At 34.9% G+C, this 23901-nt stretch overlaps 1 protein-coding gene across 1 annotated transcript in view; it reads right to left on the bottom strand.

Moving 5' to 3' along the window:
- Window positions 1–203: 203 nt before the first annotated feature.
- The window catches only part of Tmtc3 (Transmembrane O-mannosyltransferase targeting cadherins 3), a 185467-nt gene continuing 161769 nt past the window's right edge, over window positions 204–23901 (bottom strand). The window contains exons 3-12 of the mRNA XM_013319908.1: window positions 14798–14879; window positions 6172–6271; window positions 4383–4498; window positions 3584–3795; window positions 3134–3338; window positions 2690–2953; window positions 2009–2494; window positions 1505–1691; window positions 928–1208; window positions 204–663 (exon numbers count right to left, since the gene is read on the bottom strand). Of these exons, the coding sequence (XP_013175362.1) occupies window positions 343–663; window positions 928–1208; window positions 1505–1691; window positions 2009–2494; window positions 2690–2953; window positions 3134–3338; window positions 3584–3795; window positions 4383–4498; window positions 6172–6271; window positions 14798–14879 (2254 nt within the window). The 3' untranslated portion in view covers window positions 204–342. The remainder of the gene's footprint in view (window positions 664–927; window positions 1209–1504; window positions 1692–2008; window positions 2495–2689; window positions 2954–3133; window positions 3339–3583; window positions 3796–4382; window positions 4499–6171; window positions 6272–14797; window positions 14880–23901) is intronic.

Genomic DNA, 23901 nt, shown 5'->3' with positions numbered 1-23901 from the left:
CAGCAGACATCACTGGCCGACTTCTTGGTGTTTCACAAATATAGTTTTTTTTTTATTTCTAAACAATTTTATTTACAAGGTCAATTTAGGGTTTTATATCAGCAGATAGGAATTTTGGCATATTTTGAATTGTTATATTAGAAAAGAAAAAAATAAAAAGTCAATTACGAAGGTTCATAGTTTTATTTTATTCGGTCAAAAAAGTACTAAAAACATTTTGGGTACTTTTATAATCTTTGTCATTGTTTTTTTTTTAATTTTTAAATATTTTACACAATACGACAAATTACTGAACTGCTGATATAACCCAGATTGTAAACCGGTTCAGTTCTCTTAGGTTCGCTATGAGGGGTCCGTCTCGTGAGGGTCGGGGGGTTGCTGGGGGATGTAGTTCCAGCGCGCGCGGACCTCGCTGGCGCTGGAAGGCGTGTGAGGCGTGTGGGGTGTGTGGGATGCGTGCGGGGTGGGGGATGCGAGTGCTGCGCGGCGCGTGCGCACGACGGCGAGGTGTCGCTGTATGTAGTGCTCGTGCGGGGCGAGGGCGGCGGCGCGGGACAGACACTCCTCGGCTACGGCCAGCTTGCCGCGCTCCACCGCCACCACGCACAGGTTGTGTAATGCCTGCACGTTGTCCGGCTCCAGCTCTAAGATGCGCCGATAACACTGAAATGGATTTTTAATATTCATTTCATTACATCTCGTCATCATTTACAGCAATGTTTTGGACAAAATCTTACTTTTTACTTATATTGCATAAGTTTGGATGGATGTTTATCACTACGTATCTCTAGAAAGACTCCACGAATCTCCAAGAGTCGCGGGCAAAATCTAGATAGGTTATATATCACATAACATCTGCTATTGCTAACAAGCAATTAATTAAACACACTGACTTTGGAAATGTAAGGTGTGAAAAGTGATACTCACGCTCTCCGCAGCGTCGAGATCTTTGACAGAGTTGATATATATGTCGCCGAGGAGCACCAGCGCCTTGACGTGGTCCGGGTGGTGTCGCACGAGCTGCTTGAGGAAGGGCGCGGCCTCGAGCGGGCGGCGGCGGTCCGCCAGCAGCAGCGCGAGGTTGAACAGCGCGGAGCGGAAGTCAGGCTTGAGGCGCACGGCGGCGCGGAACCAGCGCTCGGCGCACGCGGCGTCGCCCTCGTCCATACACACCATGCCCAGGTTGAAGTGCACGCGCTCGTTCGTCGCTGCAAACAATGTACAGATTGTCTTCAGCTCAAATACGTCCACGCCGAGGTGCTCGCAATCTACCCCAAGTAAAGAATCGGTTTAAAATAATAGAAATTTACAAAAGAATGGTAAAAAAACAAATATTACCTTTTGACTGATTATCAATATGGCAAAAAATTGTCTGTAGGCCACGATTATTCATAGAACAAATACAATAATAGAATAAGTAATCAACCAGCTAGTATCTAGCCACAAAATTGAAATGCAACTGCTGTATAAAGTTCGAACACCCAGATAAGTGCCAGCATCATACCATCTTTATCGAGCAGTTTGAGCAGTCGCTGCCGGGCTAGATGGCGCAAGTCGGCGGCGCCAAGCTCCTGCAGCAGGATAGCGGAGTTGAGAAGCGCCTGCTCGTGCTCCGGCTCCAGCTCCAGCGCCTTGTCCAGGTACGCCAGCGCTTGCGACGCCTTGCCCTGCTCCAGCAGCACCACGCCCAGCTACACACAATATTGTATTAACACACAAACTACGACAAGAAATTGAGAACTTTCCATTAACATGGTAGCAATGAAATACTCGTCGGCGTTTTCTAAAGAATGTTCTGATTCTTTCTAATAGTTATCTACGATCTAACAGTAATGATATTTAAGACGATTAAATTCAATTCAAATTTAATATTTAAAAAATCACGAAATATAATATAATATTAAATATAATATTAAATAATAATAATAAATAAATAAAGTTTGCTACTGTTCGGCGGCGACGGCAAGTAAGGAAAATCTATGGAAGGATATTCATTGGTAATACTTACATTGTAATAAATGTCAGGATTTCCGCTGTCATATAATAACGCTCTCTCATAAACTTCTTGGGCTTCTTTCGTACGATTCAATTTGATAAGAATATCTCCCCTATTTATGTACGCTTGAGTGTAATCAGCTCTCATACTGATCGCTTGTCTGTACAACATATCTGCTTCTTCTAATCTGGTCACATTTTTGGAAATCAAATTGGCTAGATTTAGGAAAACGTTGAGATGGTTCGGAGCTATCCTAGCTTGGTAGGATTCTCCAGGTTTCGCTTTAGGGAGCAGGGACTTGGCTTTGACGTAGGCTTCCTCCGCCTCCTGGTATCGTCCGAGGTGGTTGTATGTCCTGCCGACGTTGATGTGTGCGCCGACGTCATCAGGCTGCACGCTCACTGCTGTGTTAAAGAATTGCAACGCTTCTGCGTATTTCCCATCCGCTTCAAGAGCGTGGCCTACATTGTTATATAGCTTCGCGTTGTTACGATTCACCTGAAATTCATTTTTAATTTCCTCACTGTTATTATTATATTGATACAATCGAAGTTTTTAAATATCGTAAAAATGAAATAAAAATGAAAAAAATCCAAAAACTAGTTTTCAACATTTAAATTAGATATTGGGGAGGTTAAATTTCCAGTAAATAAGGAGTTAAAAAGATAAATAAATTGATTATTTTTAACGTACCTTAAGTCCGGACGCAAAAATCGAGTACTCAGTTTTCCAGTCCCAATTCCTGACGTAGGTCTTGGCGCTGAAGGCTAGGAGCAGAAAGATGAGTGCTGCGGCGGCGAGACTGGCTCTCCTGCGAGCCAGCAGCCGCCAACCGTGAGCCACCAGCAAGCACCAACCCATCGACGGCATGTACAGCACGCGCTCAGCCACTACGAAACCAACGGGGAAGAACAGGTTCGACGCGGGCAGGAATGGCAGCACCAGTAGCGCTAGACCCTGAAAAAATACAATGAATTTGATGATAAAAGTCCCACTTCATGTTCTTGGACTGGAATGTCTTGCTAACGGGTCTAAAAACAGCAGTCATTCACAACAAAATTTAGTTGAAATTGCCAAGCGTTTCTCAATCCATAACAGAATCGCTAACAAAAACCTGGCACAAACTACAATATTTACCATAGATAATGCAGAAGATCTTGTCCTCAAAGCATGTACAGCGGCCGCAATGAGGAGTGTCGCTAATGCAACGGTGGCTAAGTTCCGAGGGTCTTTCCAGGAGCGCAGCAATGCCACCGTACCCATGGTCCAGTCGCAGCACAGGGCCTCTGGCAGCGTCAACAGCCACGCATTCAGCGCGGGTAAATACGCGAATGTTAAATGCCTGGAATAAACGAACTAAAGTTGTAGATTGTAAATCAGGCTTAAAGGCTACAATAATTTAAGTTTAGTTATTTTGTATACAAGTGGAAGAAATGTTTATTTCATGCGATGGTTCGATGGATTTTTACACAGTTAGAATTTTTGAGACGGCGTTTGATTTAGAACTGAGTTATTTAGGGAAGACTGAGTATTACTAAGGTGTAATAATGAACTGACTCTATGGCAGTGAGTCATAGGTTTATTTACCTGGCGGGAGGCGGCGAGGCTCCTGCTGGATTGTCGAATCTAGTGAACACTGGCAGCTGTGCGCCCATTACGTGCAGGCGTGCGGCCAGCAGAGCCAGTGTGGCGCAACATACGGTAGCCACTCTGCGCGCCGCTTCGCCGCAACCGCAGCCCCAGCCCGCTTTACCCCATGCCTCCAGCCATGACCGACCGTTTAATACTAAGCCGCGACGCTGCAACATTGATGTTAACATTGTTTTTCTAAAATGGATACGATAGTCGGTCACGATGTTTACATGAATGTATTAACACATTCAAAATTCCAATAACATATGTAGTGCCAAACAATTTAAAAAATCTTTTTGATATTGAAAAGAGTTATGAAAATTCAAAAAAATAAAAAATATATAATTATGTGTAATTAACCCTTCAAACAATATTACTTACACATTTAACAACAAAACAAAATTAATATGAGAGGCAACACGTAGTGCTTGTAACGTATCCATTGCGATCTATGTTTCATAATATAATTTTGAAGCAGATAGAATTATAAACAACAAAGGACTAGCGATGCGAGCGCTAAACAAAGCCTTTGTCTTTGTCATCGGGACCCGCGCCTCCGACTCGGACCTTTGACTTCAAAGTGACCAGCTTTCAAAGTCTCTGTCATGTTAACTTAATAAATATAAATGTAAAAACAATTTAATAACTTACTAAACATATATTTTCTATAATTTGTGATAGAACATTAGATAACAATTAAAGTATTTTTGATGTCATAGAAAATTATTTCTTTAATAGGAACCAAGTTACAAACCTTTTGCGCCACAAATAGTTCGTAGACAACGCAGACAGCTGTGACAGTGATCCCTTGTTCCTTGCACAGCATGGCGATGCCCACACAACCCGTGCACGCAACTAAATACCGCCAGTCTGGAATACCAGAAACATTATTAAACTTCACATATTTAAATCGACTTTCCAAAGTGGTCTGGTTGAATCCTTGCTGTGTATTGGAGTCCCGGCGGTAGAGTGTTCAAAAACCATTGTAATTTTGAAAGGGAGACGAAAAAAAGTATACGAATGTGTGTTTAAAACTAGATATTTGCACAAGTTGCCTTAAATCTAGAAAACCAAACAATGGGTAAGACGTATTGTGCATTAATCAACCTCAAATGATATTTTCAACTGCCTATTGACAACAATGGGGATGAATTAATTTTATCATTACAAAACAATCAAATCTTTTCTCTTTATATGAAGTAGTAAGAACTATAAAGTCTTTAAACTTATAGATAAAGTAGACATTATTCAATGACGTGATATATTTTGCTCGTTAGTAATGTGCAATAGCTTCGTAGTTACTAGAAGTGATTAACAGTTGTATTTCTACTAAGGTGCGAACAGTTGTTGAGACTGAATTACAATCAAAGTTTTGTACACCCACATAAAATCTGCGAAACAGCTGCTAATTGCTGCTATTTGTCAATTCTATTGTTTGGATATAATTGCTAATTAAAGTTTAAATATAAGTGTAGCAATAAGTCTGTAGTCATTGTTAAAAAAATTGGCGGGAAGGGAAAATAGGTTAGCTAACAAATCAATAGTCCCTTCTTTTATTACCAAAACTTCAACGATTCTATTGAATTATACTAGTTTGTTATTTTAAAGTTTAACAATTATCCCGGATCCCGTTATCTAATAATCGTCGACCTAAATTGAAGATATCAGTTTGAGGCAGTGCGCTTGGCATCAAACCGTTGTCCCCCATTCACGTCGACCGTGGCTTTACAAATGACCTGTCAGATTTATATACCTTGGGTTTTATACAAGCATTAATTAAATTAAACGCGTAATGACTGGAAAAAGTAAACTATTTTCCATTTCAATTTACTAGTTGTTGACCATGATTCATATATTATTTAACTAAAAATAGTCTCATGCACTTTTTCATATTAACTTTGTTATATTTCACGTGTCTTCGTTTGCGGAATGTCCTTCAAAAGGGGTACAAAGTTTTTGCTTCTCGTTTTAAAACTTTTATGTTTGCTAAAGATGGTAAGTTTTGAAATTAAATTCCTTAACATATTTGATTTTAATATATAAGAAAAGTGTTTCTAAAATAAAGAGAATAAATATAATAAAAGGAAAATAGAATCCCAAAAACAATGTTATACGATACTAAAATTGCAGGAATCCCAATTATTTGGCGGTTTGAAAAGAGGTTCTCTAATTGAATCCGAACTCTCGACCGCGAATTTTTGAAGCCCATCTCGCGTTCCTTTGAAGGGAAAATACAAGTTAAAAACGAACTGCAAACATCTGTACACACGACTCAACGAGATTATGTGCTCGTTACTGAGATAGATGGCGACAGTGTGCGCGGCAAACACAAACTCAAACTTTCCAAAGGTTTTTCGTTTGTGTTGAGTTTGGAAAATTTGTTGGAATTCAGGTGTTTGATAGAACTTTAAACTCCGTTTGCTTACTTTATGAATTTAATAATTAATTGCTGTTCGAATTTATATTAAAGGATACAAACAACTATCATTAAATATATTTCAATGAGTAACTGCATACAAGTATTTATACCTTCATGAATTTACCTGTATATCGTCTTCTGCTTGCGGCTCGGGCGTAGCACAGCAACGCTCCCAGGAAGAACACGGATGACAGCATTTCTGCTCGGCCGACCACACCCGTTACCTGAGTCATAAAGTAATTTGGTACTTTTAATTTATAATTCAAAATTAAAAAAAAAGTGTCCTATTCTTTGTAACTTCGATCCTGTGTTTTCAAGGTTTTTTTTTTTATAACAGAAGGGGGCAAACGAGCAGCGGGAACACCGAAGTGTTCAACGACGCCCATGGACATCAGCAATACCAGAGGAACCGCAGATGCGTTGCCGGCCTTTGAGGTGGTGATAGGCTCGCTTCTTGAAGGACCCTAAGTCGTATTGGTTTGGAAATACCGCCGAGGACAGACCGTTCCACAACGCGGCTGTGCGAGGCAAGAAGTTGCGCGAGAATCGCACCGTTGTGGAATGCCAGCCATCCAGGTGGTGTGGATGGAACCTGGCGGTCTGTCGTGTCGTCCGATGACGGAACTCGGCGGCACGAATCGTTCCAAACAATTCTTCAGAGCACTCCCCGTGGTATATGCGGTAGAAAATGCAGAGGGAACTAACGTCCCTCCGCAGCGCCAGAGTGTCGAGCCGATCAGTAAGAGCTCGGTCGTTGACGATTCTTAAAGTACGATGACAGTTTTGTTCCAAATTCATGGTTTCATGGTTTTAGAAAATTTCAAATTCCACCTTTGAAAGCGAAATATACTTTTTACAACTGATATTTCATTACATACGTGACAAAAGCATTACAGGAATAACATGAATATTGTTGATTTGGTTTTAACATACGCTTTGTAAACGTGAGCGCGATGAAATAATACAAAAGAGTTATTCCGCTTAATAATTAATGAAATCAATTTGTTGGTAGCATTGGTCCGCAAATCCCGTTTGTTACGAAGAATCGAGGCGATAAAATAGCAACAGACGGTCAAAGGTGTCGGAATAAAGTCGAGAAAATATTAGCAACTACTGCTTGCAAGCGAGTCCGTAGTATTCTTATATTGTTCAGTTGTAAGTTTCATTAGGAGATTGAACCATTCATTAACCTGGTTACTTTGCTAGAGACTAATTTTAACATAGTATATAAGACTACATTTCCGTGGGCACTATTACGTTATATAAAATAACAAAATTACAATTTAAAACATTAAATTGATATCAAATTGTTGGTGGCACGAAAAGTGTCAAAAACAATACTTTAAGCTTTCGGAACAGGGATCGTGCGGTTTGTGTTTATGTAAAATTAATTTAACTTTTTATATGCTACAAACGATTATAAATTTAATTATTAAAAAGCTTTAATATGAGTAGAATCTGCCATAGATTGTTATTCTGGAGTTTTATAAAGCTATTTTCCCAAATATCTACAGCCAATAAACAAAAGTTAATATTGAAATATGTTTGCATTACGCTGAATAAGCGTTGGTAGTTTATGGTATGGTAATTTGTCGCTAGATATTGACGGGGGGTATAAGACAAGGGAGATTTAACCCGGGTAAGATATTGCTAACCACGTCCGAAGCTCCCCTATAAAACAGAGAACGTATAACGTCGGATCTCCCGACTCTTGACGACTTCATTATAACCAGCTTTGCCCGGCAGAACAAACATGTTACTCTACATCAAAATGTTTGTGGATGTTTTTAAAAGATTTCTCATATTTATGATGTGAAAGTTTTTCTTTGATATATTGTGAACGTTTGTTTCTTTATGTTAATAACAATAATTTACAATTAAAATAATAAAAATTGCAATTCAACCATAGGATTTAATTTTATCATTATCAAGCTGTACCCTACATGTCCCGCTGTTGCTTCTTTTCTTAGGCTAATATGATTATTTTGTTCTTTCAAACTCTTAAAAGAACTAAAACGTGACTTAATCTGAAAGAACATAGGCTACTTAAGTTTTTTTTTAATTCCTCACGTACTGAGTGGCCGACAATATTAGTAGATTATAAAAAAAAATAAGAAAGCGCCTATAAACACGCAACAGATAAAACCAAGAATTTCTGCTTCTGTATATGAATAAATAAATAACCTATTAACACGATCCAGCTGGCCAGTACCGTGAGATTGTCAATGACACCACGGTAATGTACGCAACAGGTTGGGTAATTACGATCCTATAGTAGTATCGACCAGAGCATGGGAATTAATCAATTAGCGAGCATTGAATACCCGCTGGCCTTACAAAGGCTTTAACAAAATTTCCACTGCACTAGTTTTGATAGACATTCGATAGTAAGTACGATTTACATATGATAAGTATATTTCTATATTAGTAGCGTTTCGTAATGTTTTTTACTTTTTTATTTTTAGAATTATGGAATGTATAATATTAAAATGTAACACAATTTCTTTGAACTGTTATTGTTCGTAAAAATTGCCTTCAAAGAAAATAAGATTGTTTTACTCCCACACTAAAGTAATAAAGTGTATATGTAGATCATTATTTTGCAATTCTTAGATATACATTATAAAGAGAAATTATTTAGAGCAAATGAAGATAATTATTATTAATGGAATGCTAAGGATTTTGATTAAAACGAAAGAAGCCTCTATAATGTCTTGGCAAAGAGAATATGTTAAAAGATACATAGAATTATTTTACGTAGTATTTTGATAACGGGCTTCGTGTTTTTTTCGTGTTATACCAAATCAATAGTAACAGTAGCAAATGTATATCGTACGTTCGCTGAAAAGTGTCAAAACTCTAAGCAAAATTCACGTCCTGCGGCCAGATTTCAGCCGCAAATTAAAAGCGCCAACTGCGAACAAACCCCGTCTCCAGTTGACAGCTCACATGAACTCTTGTTTAATGATTTGTACATTTTGTTAGCATATTTCCGTTAAAATCAGATGACAAGATACTCGTTTCTGTTGTACAGTGCATTGGTTTTTATTTATTTATAGATTTATAGCAAAATTCACAAAATTAATAGTATAGACAACATAACAAAACTGATAAGTTATCTAACAACAGATGTACAACATCGATGGAAATGTAAATAAATATGTTATATAACAATTAAGTAACAAAATACTTAATTCAACATTATGTTTAAGTCTGTGCCTCTGGAGATGTAGAAATTAGTTTTTTTGAATTTATGTAAGGAGGTGCTGAAATATTATTTGCCTGTGTATAATTCATTGTATTCGATATATCCATTTTTTTCAATGGAAGACATTTTTATAGACAATTAGAAATCTACCATCTACGCATTTACGTGCACAAAAGTTTTATTTACCATTTCATCATTATCATCAGCCTGTATCAAAGTTGAACATGGAGACTTTCCCGAATGCCTTCCAAATTATGATTAACTTTCTCTTAAGTATTTTATGCTGTTTTGTCTTTTAACCTTCTTCTATTAATTTGTTTCATCCTTTTTGTGTTACATAAAACTTTTCCATTTACAGTTGATTACCACGATATAAAGTTCTAAGAACGTAAAACCTTTGATGTGCGCCTTTTCTATCGAATCTAAGCATATTTCTTAATTAATTTCTCGGAATTAATATTTATATAAATTTTCAATTGACCTCCTTACTAGGAATATGAAATAATTATTTGTAATATTCACAAAAAACGAATACAGTTTGAATACAGCTTATTCAATTATAAAAGAGGTTATCTTCGTGGTTAATTATAACATTTAAAGGTAATTTTTAAAGAATTCGATATATAATTCGTCAACAAATAAATATATATGTTTATAAATTACTTATAATAATTGATAAAAAATTAATAAAAACTTATGCAACTCAAGAAAATCTTATTATAAATGTGAATGTTTGGATGGATGGATGTTTGTTAGAAGGCATCTACGGAAAGGCGGATCTCGCTAAAATTTGACATACATGTAGAACATAGCCTGGAAGATCACACAGGTTACTAAGTCGCAGATAGAGTCACGGGCAACAGCTAGTATCTGTATAAAACGCAAGTAATTAATCTAGTAATATTAATAAACGTCATTAAAACATTTGCAATTAACTGACAGAAACATAAATAAGAACATCGTAGTTTATCTACTTTGAATCCTTTACGAGATACTTTTTGTTGAAATTAAACAAGTTATGCTTTGCGAAGAGAAATTTTAAAGTAATCATACAATTTATTAACTGACTTTGCTTAAAACATACTATGTAATTTGAAAGGAACAAATATTTTATCATTAATTAACGTTAATTAGTTAAATTAACAGATTAGCTGTAGGATTATTCACGTCGTTGTATCACGTTGTCGTCCACTACTCCGCCCGCGAATAATTAATAATAAAAAAACTATATAAGTACTCTACGTGTTCTTCCAGACTATGTTCTTCATCAAGATCTGTTGAGCCGTTTCGGAGATACTTAAACAAAAATTCAACCATCCATCTAAATATTCGAGTTATAATATTAGTAGGAATAAGAACTAAGATTTATAAAACGGATAGGTAATGATTAAGACAACATTTTCTATTAAGAGCTATGACGTTATCCCGTACTAAGTTACGTTATCAAGTTATAAGAAAAGCTGTTATAATTGCAGAAGGCTAGCGGTAGTAACTTTAACTTAGAGTGGACAGTAAGCAGATGTCTGGCGGCCGTTTCGTTAAACGAACACACTTAGGTCTGCTTTAGTATGTCAGCACAACTTGATACTAGAAAGTATGAGAGAGGAAAATATTTTTATTAATATTGTGACACTCACCCTTTAAAATTGTTTATTTACAGTTTTACCATTAAAAAAAAAAACCTGACTATGTGTAACATTTCGGAGAGAATCGTTCGTTTTATAATTAGAAAAGTTTAAAAAAGCCAATCGAAATTAATCAATGTTACGAAACTGACAGCGAAAAATCTAACTCTGAAACTATGATAACAAAACGTAGCGACGAAAATTTAAGTAAGAATATGCGAAAAATAGAGTCCAATAAATACACTGATAAACTCTTACAATAGCTCCCAACAGGATGATAAATACAACTGTATTTATATAACCTTATACCTATATTGAGCGTCGGTGGCTAAGGTGTAAACACTTGACTTGTAATCTGCAGGTCCTGGGTTCGAATCCCGCTTTGTACCAATGTGTTTTTGGATTACCGATTTACATATGTACATTTATCCGACGTTCTTACGGTGAAGGAAAACATCGTGATGCAACCTGTACAGTCAGCGTCATATAGATCGTCACAGACAAGATATGCAAATATATAGGTACACCAAAAGTATTCAATTATATCGGTACAACAAAAGTCCTCAAAATAATAGATACATTCACCCTGCTCAAATACATCGGTACATACACAGCGTCAAATATATGAGTACATGCAAGATGCTCATAAATATCGTAGCAGCCACAGCGTCATAAGTAACGAAGCAGTCAAGGTGCGCAAAAATATCGGTACATTTGACAAAATTGAACCCTATCTCTATATACTTGTGATACAATTTGGAATAAACTACTTCTGTTACTTTCATTTGACACTTTGTATTAACATTATAGGTTGTCCGGAAAGTTCGTTCTGATTTTCGATATAAAGCTTACAATAGTAGTAAAATAATAGACTGTAGCTGAAGTGGATTCATTTTCGGATTTCCACCATTATCAAACGTCACAAAAATTTCTATATTGTGAATAATTTCATTTCATTGGTTGAGATAAAAACTAATTTTTAAAATTTTATCCAATAATAAAAGACGTTTTAGGTATAGAGTCGTACCAATATAATTTAAAAACATTTCCAAAAATTTAAGAGAACAGGGTTTCAATTTTCCTTATAAAGCGGCACGAACTTACTGGGCAACCCAATATTTTTCTTCTCCTTGTCATAACGCTTAAATATAAAAGTTTGTCACGCCGAATATGACAGATACGTATTAACTAATATCAAATTATGTACATATCTCAGAAGAAATTCAGAGATATGTGTGAAGTTAACCAACCCACACTTGGCTAGCGTGGTTGACTATGCCCTAATCACCCTTAACTTAGGGTAGGCTCCGAGCCGCTCAGTGGGGACGTATAGTTAGCTGATGATGATGAATATAACCCAATTTACTTTACATGAACAGCTTTAAATGAAATACAATTACATCACTGAAAAATAATATTCAAATTAATTTGATGTACGTAAAAGCTTTTCCTAAAATAATATAATTAAAATTAGACGAGAATGTGTGACCCCGTGAACGTAATTATAATTAATATAAAACTTTGTCATTACGTTTATTAGGCTATTATGATAGAATAAATTATGAAATATAATTAATTGTTCACATACGAAGACAAGGGGTCGTAATTAAGAAGCGACATTCAGTAATAGCGTTAGTATGAGGAACTAATTTAAATCCAGTGCAAAAACTTCTCGAGTCTCGTCTCTCGACTTACTTCATTAACTTATGAATGCACCAAATAGGTTTCCCTCCCCGACGTTCTGTTCGGAGCAATTAATAGCGAACGAAAATATTTGCTCTATTTTTAAAATATGATTGGCGTTAGATTAAGCTTCCTGATTTTTAACGCTTCTTGACATAGCATCGCTTTTAGATACTTTCTGCCACAATTTGTATTGTACTTTAAAGCTATATAACAAACTGTTCACTAAAAGTCATTGATTGGTCACTGAGGATTACCCTTAGTGTGCATTTGTTTTGCTATGGGTAACATACATAAAGGAAATTTTAAACAGCTCTGTACAGCGGATAGTTTTCTTACAATTAATAATTCTCAGAATAATGCTTTTTTTCAGTAAATAGTAACCTTTTTAATGTAATTAATATTATCTTACACTTTAATAAATAATTTATAATAATACATTTTTAATAAATGGTTTCTATAACTACTTTAATAAAGTGTATTTTCCTTTAAAATAAGCCACTGAAGACCTGATTATAAATTACTTTTGGTGCGCTACCAGCTTACAGCGTATAGACCGCAAAAACGGTCTCAGTGCCATGGCAACGTGTTCTTTGTTTCAGTTATCTAGTTACGTTCGTCCCGGACCACGTCAAAGGGAAATGGACGGAACTGAAATATGAAGCTTTAGACAGTCGGTTGATCAGAGTACTTCTGTAAATGGTTTTGCACATGACATGATGTGATTGCTTTCGTACAAGATATTTGCACAAGATTCTAACCAATATTGTACACGGTGTACAATGTCTTATGCGCCAATAGCCTAATAGTTAAGGGTAAGGATTTGTGATCACGAGGTCGGGGGTTCGAACCCCACCATTCGACTATTGTCGTAAATCCTATCCTAGCACAAGCCTAGAGCTTAGTTGGAATGTTATAATTAATAAATATTAGTAAAATTAAAAAAAAAAAAAAACTGTTTCTTGAACAAAAACATACATGGATAATTGCTGTGTTTATTTTTATCCCAGTCTAAATAAAAGTCTTGAATCAAGACTTCTAGAATGAGATATAAAAAGTATTTTCAGTCATTACGTGAATGTGAACTTTCGAGTTTTTCATTATGTTAATAGAAAATGTTATTTAAAATAAGCAAGTTAAAGTCCTGTATAAAGAAGCTTGCATTTTGCGTTTTCAGTTCGTAGTGGAGAAGCGTCTTGCTAGATTATAAAGAGCTTATAAAAGTTTTATGAAAACTTAGCTGTACTCTTGAGCCTTGCATTTTGATGCGAGGCTCGAGAGATCTTTAGATAAATTTTATAGTATTTTAAATTAATTTTAAATTACTGTTTGTATTTTTACATCTTAATTTATCGCGTATTTACACCTCTGCTAAGTTAACTTTAAGGAAGGGTTTCCTTACAAAAATAATGTCATTAAATACGCCCAAATATCCGTAATAATAAAAAAGCTCATGGACTAAAGTTAAGTTTTTTTATAATGAGTTTAAACGTAAAAAAATTCAAGAAAATATGAAGATAACAGTGCTCGGCATTTCACGAACGACTCACGCAAGCTCAGTTATTAATTACTGCATATGCCGGGCATACGCATACACCGCGTCATATATTATCATCCAGTCCCTCTAATGCTAGTTTCACACGAGGGTAGAATACTACTAATATTCTTTGAGCACGCCGAGACAGTGCTTTCAAAAAAGTAGAACTGCAATGTTTGCCTCACTGTGCTGCTCCAGTGTGAAAAAGCATAAAGAAATGCAACAATATTATGTTTCATTTTGTATATCTCAATGTCGCTAGCACGCAATGGTGTCTTCTAACAGTTTGTATTGTGTCCGGTCTATATGTAAATCTAGTCAAGACGTTTTTTGGCTTCCCATTTGCATAGGTTATAAATATTCTATAATAGCGTGTGCATAATAAAGTTGTGTGTACAAAGTGGTAAATAGTGATTTATTTGTTCGACTTTGCACTCAGAATTGTCGCAAACTAAGGGCGCCCATTAGTGTAGCGCTAGTAAGATATCTATACCGAGGGATTGCACGAGATACTATCAGGCAATGGTGCAGCATGTTTAGTGTTTCTTTTTAATTCTACTATGAATATATTTGCCAGCCAGTGTTAAATAACATTAACCAAAGGGCTTAATAAGATATTAAAAAAAAGAATACATTTACCAGCCAGTTTTAATAAAAAAAAATTATACCAGCCAGTATCTGTGTATAATAAACTCACCGCTTCAGTGTGTATGGGATGCACCGCAAACAAGATGGCCGCCACGAAACTCGCAAACTCTGGCAGGAACATAGCACAGACCCTGCAACAACAAAACAGCGTCATATCTCACATCAAATTTTATTTTATGAACACAAAAAAAATCTCTATACTTTTTGGTTTGTAGTATGTTTGCAAATGTATGTTTAGTTTACTGTCAGCTATTATCAATAATGCCTAGGTGAATATTACCAAGCGATAATGATGTGATAGTTCATTATCTGCATTCCAGTATGCCTATTAGGATGCTGTCGGCATGTCAATGCTTATCAAAATTATCTGCAACGTTGTGTTAATACTGGAATATGTAAATTTTATAACCCGCTTAACATTCTCTACTTTGATAATGTCTATACTTCGAGTAGATATAAGCTTAAATATTTACTATGCCGAAATATGTCTATTTACTAAGTATAATAATCATACAGTATAGTATAATATTAAGAAATATTGGTAACACTTAGAAGTAAATCTTATTTCTTACTAATATTATAAATGCGAATGTTTAGATGGATGGATGTGTCTTTGAAGATACCTCTAAAACGGCTGCATGGATCTCGCTGAAATATACCATAGATGTAGAACAAAGTCTGGAAGAACACATGGGCTACAAATTGAGTTTTTTTTAAATTCCGAGCGTGCGGAGTCGCGGGCGACAGCTAATATAAGAATATAGTACAAATACAACAGTTGCGACTTTCGTATCAAAAAGTCGTGTTGCATCATTTCATAAGTATATTGAAATAAAAGTTTATAAACTATCATTATAGTTTACAAACTAAAAGAAGACTATAAAACTAATTTCATATCAAAGCTAAGGTCATTTACTGTTGAGTTGGAGTGCGGTACTGAATACAAGCCACGCTTGTTTGTAATAACAGCTGGTAACAACGTCATTGGCAATAATGGAGTTTGCAAGTTTCATTATTGGAGCAACACCGGTGTTGGTAATTTGTATCGTGCAACACGCTCACGCCGATGTGGGGTGGGCAGAAAGTTTTGCGGTGCGCTTTGTAACCGCACCTTTATGTGGCCAAGCATTTGTATAAGTTTAAATTTTGCTACTAGTGTGTACACTTCGCCTTTAGTATAAAGAAGCAAGTTGTATTAAAGGTTAGGAATTAACTTGTCAGATTTTAATTGTTATCTAATTTATATGGATGTAGAAAAATAAAAGAAAAAGAATGAATAGTGAGGGAACAAAAACGTTCACATTTTAATAAGGCTAGTGTTGCGCCAGTACACCGGCAGTGTCGGATTTCCTTCCTTACAATACTTACTACAGAAATATAGTAATATAATATTTTCAAATACTATAGTAATAATTGTTCAATTTTATATAGGTAAACAAGAACTAACATTGAACAGTATTTAAAAGGTGATACCAAATGAGATCAAATTTTTTATGACGTTCAAAATCTATTTTAAACAAAATTCCTTTAATATTTTCCTCTGCCGCTTAACTCGAAAAAAGTTACAAATTGTTTCGCTAGGGCCCTTCAGAATCTCGAGCGCTTCTTTCTTAAGGGGAAACTTGTTTTATATTTCTGTTAAGAGTTCTGGGCTAGTTGCATATGTAGGCCGTGGGAATCTTTACATCGTAAGAGCTTATTAAATTAACATGCAGGGATAATGTTGTTATTAAACTCTAGACATAGAAAGATAACGAAATTGAACAAGAATATATTGTATTTAGGTGTCAAGAGATAGGCACAGACCAGGAGGAGAGACGGAGGGTTCATACAAACAGTAAACTAAAGATTTGCCTAGTGTAGCATTTGTTGCGTTATATTTGGCTCGTTCACGCACCGACACGTGTTGCCGGTCCAAAGGTCTGTCATCGACTGACGTCCCCTTTCTCCGGAATGTACTTATGACGTGTACGCTCGAGACAAACAACACTACGTTTATGCATACACTACACCTTTTTTTCCAGAGAGGAATGCTTTATGCATACTCCGCGCCCCGGGGGGGGGACGCGGTAGTTATGTGGGATTCTCCTCCATAGCGGAGGCTTACCCATTAAACCTCTCTATTTCTCCAACGCATCGGGACAGGGCCACGGCTACGCTTTCGCTCTCGTCCGCGACCAAACACGCATACACCACACCTAGATTAATGATATTTTATATATTAAAGTAGATGTTATCTCTCGCAAGTATAATCAGTACCCTATTTAAAAGAAGTGATTAAGAAATAAATATGAAACTCAGCAAAATTGTACAGGGTCGGTAATCCGCTTAGATGTTTACCTTCCATTATATAATATATTATAACGAAATAAGCACATTATAAAATACATATGCGATGAATTTTATATATTAGAAAAGTTTTATAAAGTAGTATATGGTTTAATTAAGAACCGTTGAGATCCAACGACAAAGTTTCGTAGAATTAAAGCAACTACGAGAAGGTTGGTACGAGGTAAATTTAAAACTTTATCTCTGAAGTCACATAGTATTCTCTCTTTTTAATATAGTCGGAGTAAAATTGACTAAAAAGTTAAGGAGCAATACTATAAAAGGTAAAGGATGAAAATTAAAAATTTTCTGGTCACATTTCAAAGCGTAAATCGGCTTATTAAAAATCGGATGACAATTTAAATCTTAAATTGAATTCTGTAAGAAATAAAAAAAAGTTATATTATATAAAATTTTTTTTGTAAATTAAAACCTTAAAATAGTGTTTTAAGTGTAGTTAATTAATTTGAATTTTATTAAAAATGCAAACTCCTATTAAAAGAAACCTGCAAGCGACGGACAAAAATGATTGCTAATTATTACTTTGTAAATTTTCCAACGTAATCCAATACGGTCAGCATATTTTAAACGAACTGCGAAACTTTCGCTTCAACTTTCAAAAGCTAATGAAAATTTACAAAGATGAAACTACAGTCTAACAAAATGCAAAAAGGTTTCGCAGACTTTACAGCTTTAGGTTATAGCTTTTAAGACGACATCTATATTCATCCGATACAGTGACTTGCAAATTTAATTAGAAAATTTCTTAACAAGAACTTTGACTATAGTACTGTCTTTACAATCAAAGAATTGCTACAAAATCCCAGAATATATTTGAGAAGTAATGTACATTTCATTTCTCCTGATTAGAGACGGCTTGTCTCTACTAAAAATTACTTTGTTTTCTTTATTGACCTTTCTTCTTAACATATTCAAACATTCGTGAGACATTATAATAAACTTGTGTTGGTGGTTGGTGGTTGGTGGTAGGTGGTTAGTGGTAGGTGGTTAGTGGGACTGGTATTATTTCGCGGACCCTCGCCCTGATAAAGGGTCTCCGATGGGTTCGAAAATAGTCGGTGTCGCCACCGGACGAATATACGCGAGTGTTTAGCCGTTTTTATGTAAGTTTCTTCTTAACCTATTGAAAATTTTTAATGATCACAAATGAAATACTTAAATACACCCTTTTTCCTTTTTATAAAGGAATGAACAGAACTACACCAGGTAGACATTAATTGTATTGTTTCCTTGACCTTGTTTACTCCGTATCCTTGAACTGTACTTTCCCCGACCTTGGATTCAAGAATACGTTCTGTTAATGTATTTTATAGAAAATAAAAATTACAGTTAATTAAATAATATTATTACGCATTAGGAAGTGTTTTCTAAAAACAGAAACTGTAATTTTATATAACTCAATGAGTTTATTTTCTACATCTGTGCCAAATTTCATCAAGATTCGTTGAGCTGTTCCGGAAACACCTCCAAACAAACATCCATCCATCCATCCATCTAAACATTTGCAATTATAATATTAGTAAGGAGTAAGATATTTTATATACCTTCGTGAATAAAATTTAGGAAGATATTATTGGCTTCAAGTATAATTGTAAATAGGCTATTTCTTGGCATGTTCAACGACCCAACCCATTGGATTTACTTTTGTTCTCAATGGCAATTGACCCTAGTGGATGTGAAACTAAGAGGCCGTTGCCATGGATACGGGATATTGAGATAAATGGACGGTGAAACTGAACACTACGTTGTTGTTTGGATACGCTTTTTGTTTCTCTCCTTTGATAGTTGAAAGTAATTTCACATTAAGAGGATATTGGTACGGCTCTTTATTTGTTCTGACGTAATTTATAGAGCGTTTTCGAGCTTTTGTTAAAGATTTTTTGTTCTCTTTTAAGTATTGTGTTTATTTAAATACAGTATCAGTAGATAAAAGCTTTCATTCATTATCGAGTTTCGTAAGTTAGTTTTATAAATTTCAGTTTTTATGTGTTGTTCCTTCGAGTTATTAGTCTTTTCGAATGAGAGAAGGTAAAACGAGTAGGGATGGGATTGGATGGCACGGAATGGGTAGAGATATCCAATGTGCTTAACAGATTCAATCTCTTGACAGTTAATAAACCCTTCATAGGAGATTCGACTTCATGAAAGGAGATGCGAAGGCTCTCAATTCACCTTGAGGTTAGTTCACTTAGCTTAAGTATATATGTAACCAACTATGTAATCTAAGTGAAGCTATGTAAGCTAAATATCTTGATTCACCGCAAGCTATTGACAGTTGTATGTTCACGCTCATGTCACTTGATGGCTACAAATCAAGTATGGCGGATTAGTTGGCATTGTTAAGTTAATCACCGTAATCCTCATTGTTCAATTAATTCGCTTCGTATAATTGTTGGCTATACATATAAAGACATATTAATATTATAAAAGAAAATGGATGAATGTTTGTTAGAAGGTATCACCATAATGGTTGGATGGATCTCGCTGTTTGGCATAAACATAGAACATAGTCTTGAAGGACACAAAGGTTACTATTTAGGATTTTTTGGAATCCCGCGCAGATGGAGTCGCGGGCGACAGCTAGTAAGAGCATAAATAATAATATTTTATAGTAGTTTGTATTTTTATTGTAGTATTGCTTAAATAAGCAATCCAGTTGTGACTCGGCATCTTTTGATTTGTGCCAATAACGTACTTTGGAGTCGGATTATTTGCTGAATGTTCGCTACATTTGCTTCTTGATTGACGTTTACTCGACTTACATTACTTTGCTATTCACGTCGAAATATATTCACATGATTATTTAAGAAAAGTCATAAATCCCATATTTTATTAGCTCCAATTAATGCATTTGTAACTCAAATTCTAGTAATGAGTTTTCAATGTTATTTAAGCGTCAATAGCCTAATGGTTGAGGGTACGGATTTCCGATCACGAGGTCGGGGGTTCAAATCCCGCCATTCGATTATTGTCGTAAACCATATCTTAGCACAAGCCTAGAGCTTTGTTGGAATGGTAAAAGAAATATTAGTAAATTTACAAAAAAATCTGCTAATATTTTTATTAAAAAAGTCAGCAGTAGAAACTTACGTTTAAGCATACCTACACGTTAAAGAATTTTGACCCGAAAATTATGTCACGCTTAAGTCCGTTTTATTTAATTTATTAGTAAATAGTTATCTTAATGCTAAACTAGGTTTGAATAAATATTTCGAGTAAATACAAAGAATTTCAATGTTGAACTGTGAACAGCTTTGAAATATATTATTGTGACATTAATGTAGTGCTCGGTGCCGTTGGAGCGTTACGTTTGATACAATTTCAAAGGATCCTTTGAAGATTGTTTGACTACATTCAAAGTGCACGCTGCGACTGATTTATGTACAATGTGCAGGTGAATAATATTGAACATTATGTATATACATGTACATTTTGATGCAATAATTTGTATTAAGAAAGGATTTTCGACTACTTATTAAGTAGGTACAGTCAGCTGTATAAATATGTGTGCATTTATAAAATTTTAGAAACTTGTGTAGGATTTCAGTTTCAAAAATACGTATTCTACAATAACATGTATTCATAGTCGGAAGCATACGAACATGTACATACATAGTTTTGTAACCGAAGGTGTATAGAAATTTGTGTAGTTGACTGTACATAAGACTATTATCTCATACATAACATAATAATTTACATAAAAATAAAATTGTATTCACATGAATCTATCACAGAATTAACTGTAATAATTAGACAAAGACGTTTATAACAATATTGGCAGACCTCTTTAGAACTAAAAGATGTTGGCAGATATGAAAGGGAAATTAAAAGGAAAATTTTGCAAACGCAGGGGTGTTTCCATCAAAAATGGTATTCATCTATTACGACAGTAGAATATTAAGCATTCAAGAAAACACAAAAGCACTAATTCCACCTCAATATAGAGAAGAAACTGTGTCGAGAAAGTTAGGTCACTAAAAATGTAGTATTTTAAACCGTTTAAAACTAAAGTAAAGTCCCCGCCTGCAGTGTTAAAGTTGCTCTGAAATTTCGTTAGTAGTTGCATCTTGGTAAATTTTAACTGGGTATTAAAAGTTTAACGGGAACTTACGTTGTTGTAGAGAAGTCACAACCAATGCGAATTATTAGCGATGTATTTATTTTAAGATTTTCTCGGTAAAAGTTCGAAATTTTTTATCAATTGAAATCATTGCATTGAAAATTATCGTAGGCGCCATAGGAAATTGACATTACCAAAATAAGTTTTAGTTACATTTTTTTTAATACAAGCAGCCATTGATAAATAATTGAAAGCGTACAAGATATTAAAACAAAAAAGAAAATGAAACCAAATTGTTTAATTAGAAAAGGTGTCTGTTATACCAGTGACATACGGTGCACAAAAAGTAGCGACAACCTTTTTTCATTTGAGCTTGAGTCTTGTTACTATATATGTGCAGTTGGATACGTATCCAGTATCCAGTACCCACTAATGCGAAACCCATGTCATAGGGTATTATGTTGAGAGTTGAACAGACTTAACGGTAGTTCGTGTTCCCAAATGTTGGACACTTTATTGTGGGAAATTGAGCCACGTGTCACGCTGTTGAAGTTTTTTGGATCTTTTAACGTTTTTGGACATGTTTTGGCATTGATTTTTTTGTGTGCATTAAAGCGTTTGAAAAGATCTGTACTTTATGCCTAGAATTGTTACAAAAAAAGGCTAGGCAAATTTCATTAAGATGTGCGTTACAAGTGCTTTTGTATAGCATTTCAATGGTTTTAAAGAAATAAATTAAAAGTCAGAAAAAAATGTTTACAACATTTTTTCAAGACAAACCAAGTCGAAATATTTATAATACTTTTCCCATTTATATCTTACATTATTGTCAACTTCAATTAAATTAATGTTTTATTGCAAAGTTTTCCTAGTTATCAACTAGTTTTGGATTTAAATTGTTATAAAAATGTTTTCCTTCTTATGTACAACATATTTATATTCTAAAAACCTTTTTTTGATCACCCGATACTCGCAATGGGAGCGGGATATCGTGATTAATGGCCGGTGAAATTGGACGCGGCCACTGTACGTGACCTCCCATACGGCCTATAACCGACGACATGTTTTTATTTTAAAGATATTTAACCATTTCATATTGAAAGATTTTTGAAAGCTTTGTTGTTCAAAAAATTGAGGTATATTTGTGATTCTGTGATTGAAATAGGGTCTAAAAAATTCTTCTAAATATTCATAAATAGCACGTTTTAAGTAGACGTCATAGTAACATACACAGCGTCATTTCTTAGGTTTTTATATAAAAAAACTACGTATGTACAGTCAGCTGCATATATATACATTTAAAATCTGTACGCCGTAAAAATACTTATGCGCATATTCGTCGACCACACACAGTCACGAAAGCATAGGTACGATTCGTGCAAACATATTCTTAAAACTAAAAGCAAATGTATACAACTTACTGGATCTTTATAAATGTATTAATATTTATGCAGCTGACTGTACGTATTTTTTACTCATTTCGTATCACTATTTCGTCATGTATCGTGCCCTTAGGAAAGGTTACGCTTGAATTATTCCGTTATAATCGAGAGTAGAGTAAAAGTCGAGATACCAAAAATTGTTTACTAAACATTTATTTAAATAGTGTAAAAAAGCTATGTAGCTTGTCAGCTAACGAAGCTTAATAAGTATCGGAAAGAAATTTAATTCAAATTTCCGTAAGATAATAAAGTGAGTTAATACGGCGTTAGATTGGATTTGTAATTAAGATTATAAGATGTTAAAAGCGAAAAGGGCTCCGAATGGGATCGCGCGAAGACATGTCGCGTTACAAAGTAATTCAATTAAAAGTTTAAATTAGAACATTTTCAAATACTAACGTGTGTTTTGTTTACGAGTTTACTGTGACTAAACATCTGTATTAATATTATATTTTTTTCTAAACTGATTTTTTAATCATCGAGATGAATTTTCATTTACGTTGGTAATCAAATCGTTTAAATAAATCACGTGGTTAACGTAACCTCTACCGCGATGAGGATTCGAAAATCGTTAAATGTATTAAGCGGGCAAATTGGATATTGAACAAAATCCTGCAAGTTCGCGGTGGACGTAGGGAGTGGCCGTAATTAGAAGTAATTGAGGGAATCCACCAGATGGCGGTCTGATTAAAACCGGATTAACAGACGCTTTTCTTTCCCACTCGGCGGGAAAGTGCTATGCGGAATCAAATACTCATTAATATTTCGTTAAGTAAGGTCTCTAAGCCTTTGCTTTTAGATATTTGCTATGGGAAAATAATTTTATCATTATACTTAGTAGTATTTAAAAGTTTATAGTAATTTTCTACGTATAACCATTCTCTTAAAAAAAAACATTCCTATGCCGTAAAGGAAGACACTTTTAATGTAACCCACTTTTAAGATAATCAAAAATGTAGTATTTATTCTCCTTTTTTCATGTTTGGGGGGCTTGGTGAAAACCAGCTTGACATAGGATTCCGACTGGTGTTGGCCAAGCTGAGCCAACCACTTTTGACATTGCTTTTTTAAATAACTTTGTAAATTTTTTTGGCTATAAAAAGTTTATTATTTTTAATAAAATTTAGTTTACTTTAAACTAAATTTTATTAAAAATAATATTCTAAATTCTACTCTTAAGGATTTAATAGGTTATGTCAAACTAAATTAAAATAGAACGGTTAGGAAAAATATTAAGCTATTGTGTCGGTCCCTACGTAACCTTTACTAATTAAACTAAAATGTCAGTAAGTGACCTAACGC

This window comes from Papilio xuthus, unplaced genomic scaffold (genome assembly GCF_000836235.2).
Source record: "Papilio xuthus unplaced genomic scaffold, Pxut_1.1 DF826115.1, whole genome shotgun sequence".
NCBI classification, from domain to species: Eukaryota; Metazoa; Arthropoda; class Insecta; order Lepidoptera; family Papilionidae; genus Papilio; species Papilio xuthus.
This window is presented reverse-complemented; position numbering and strand designations above follow the sequence as displayed.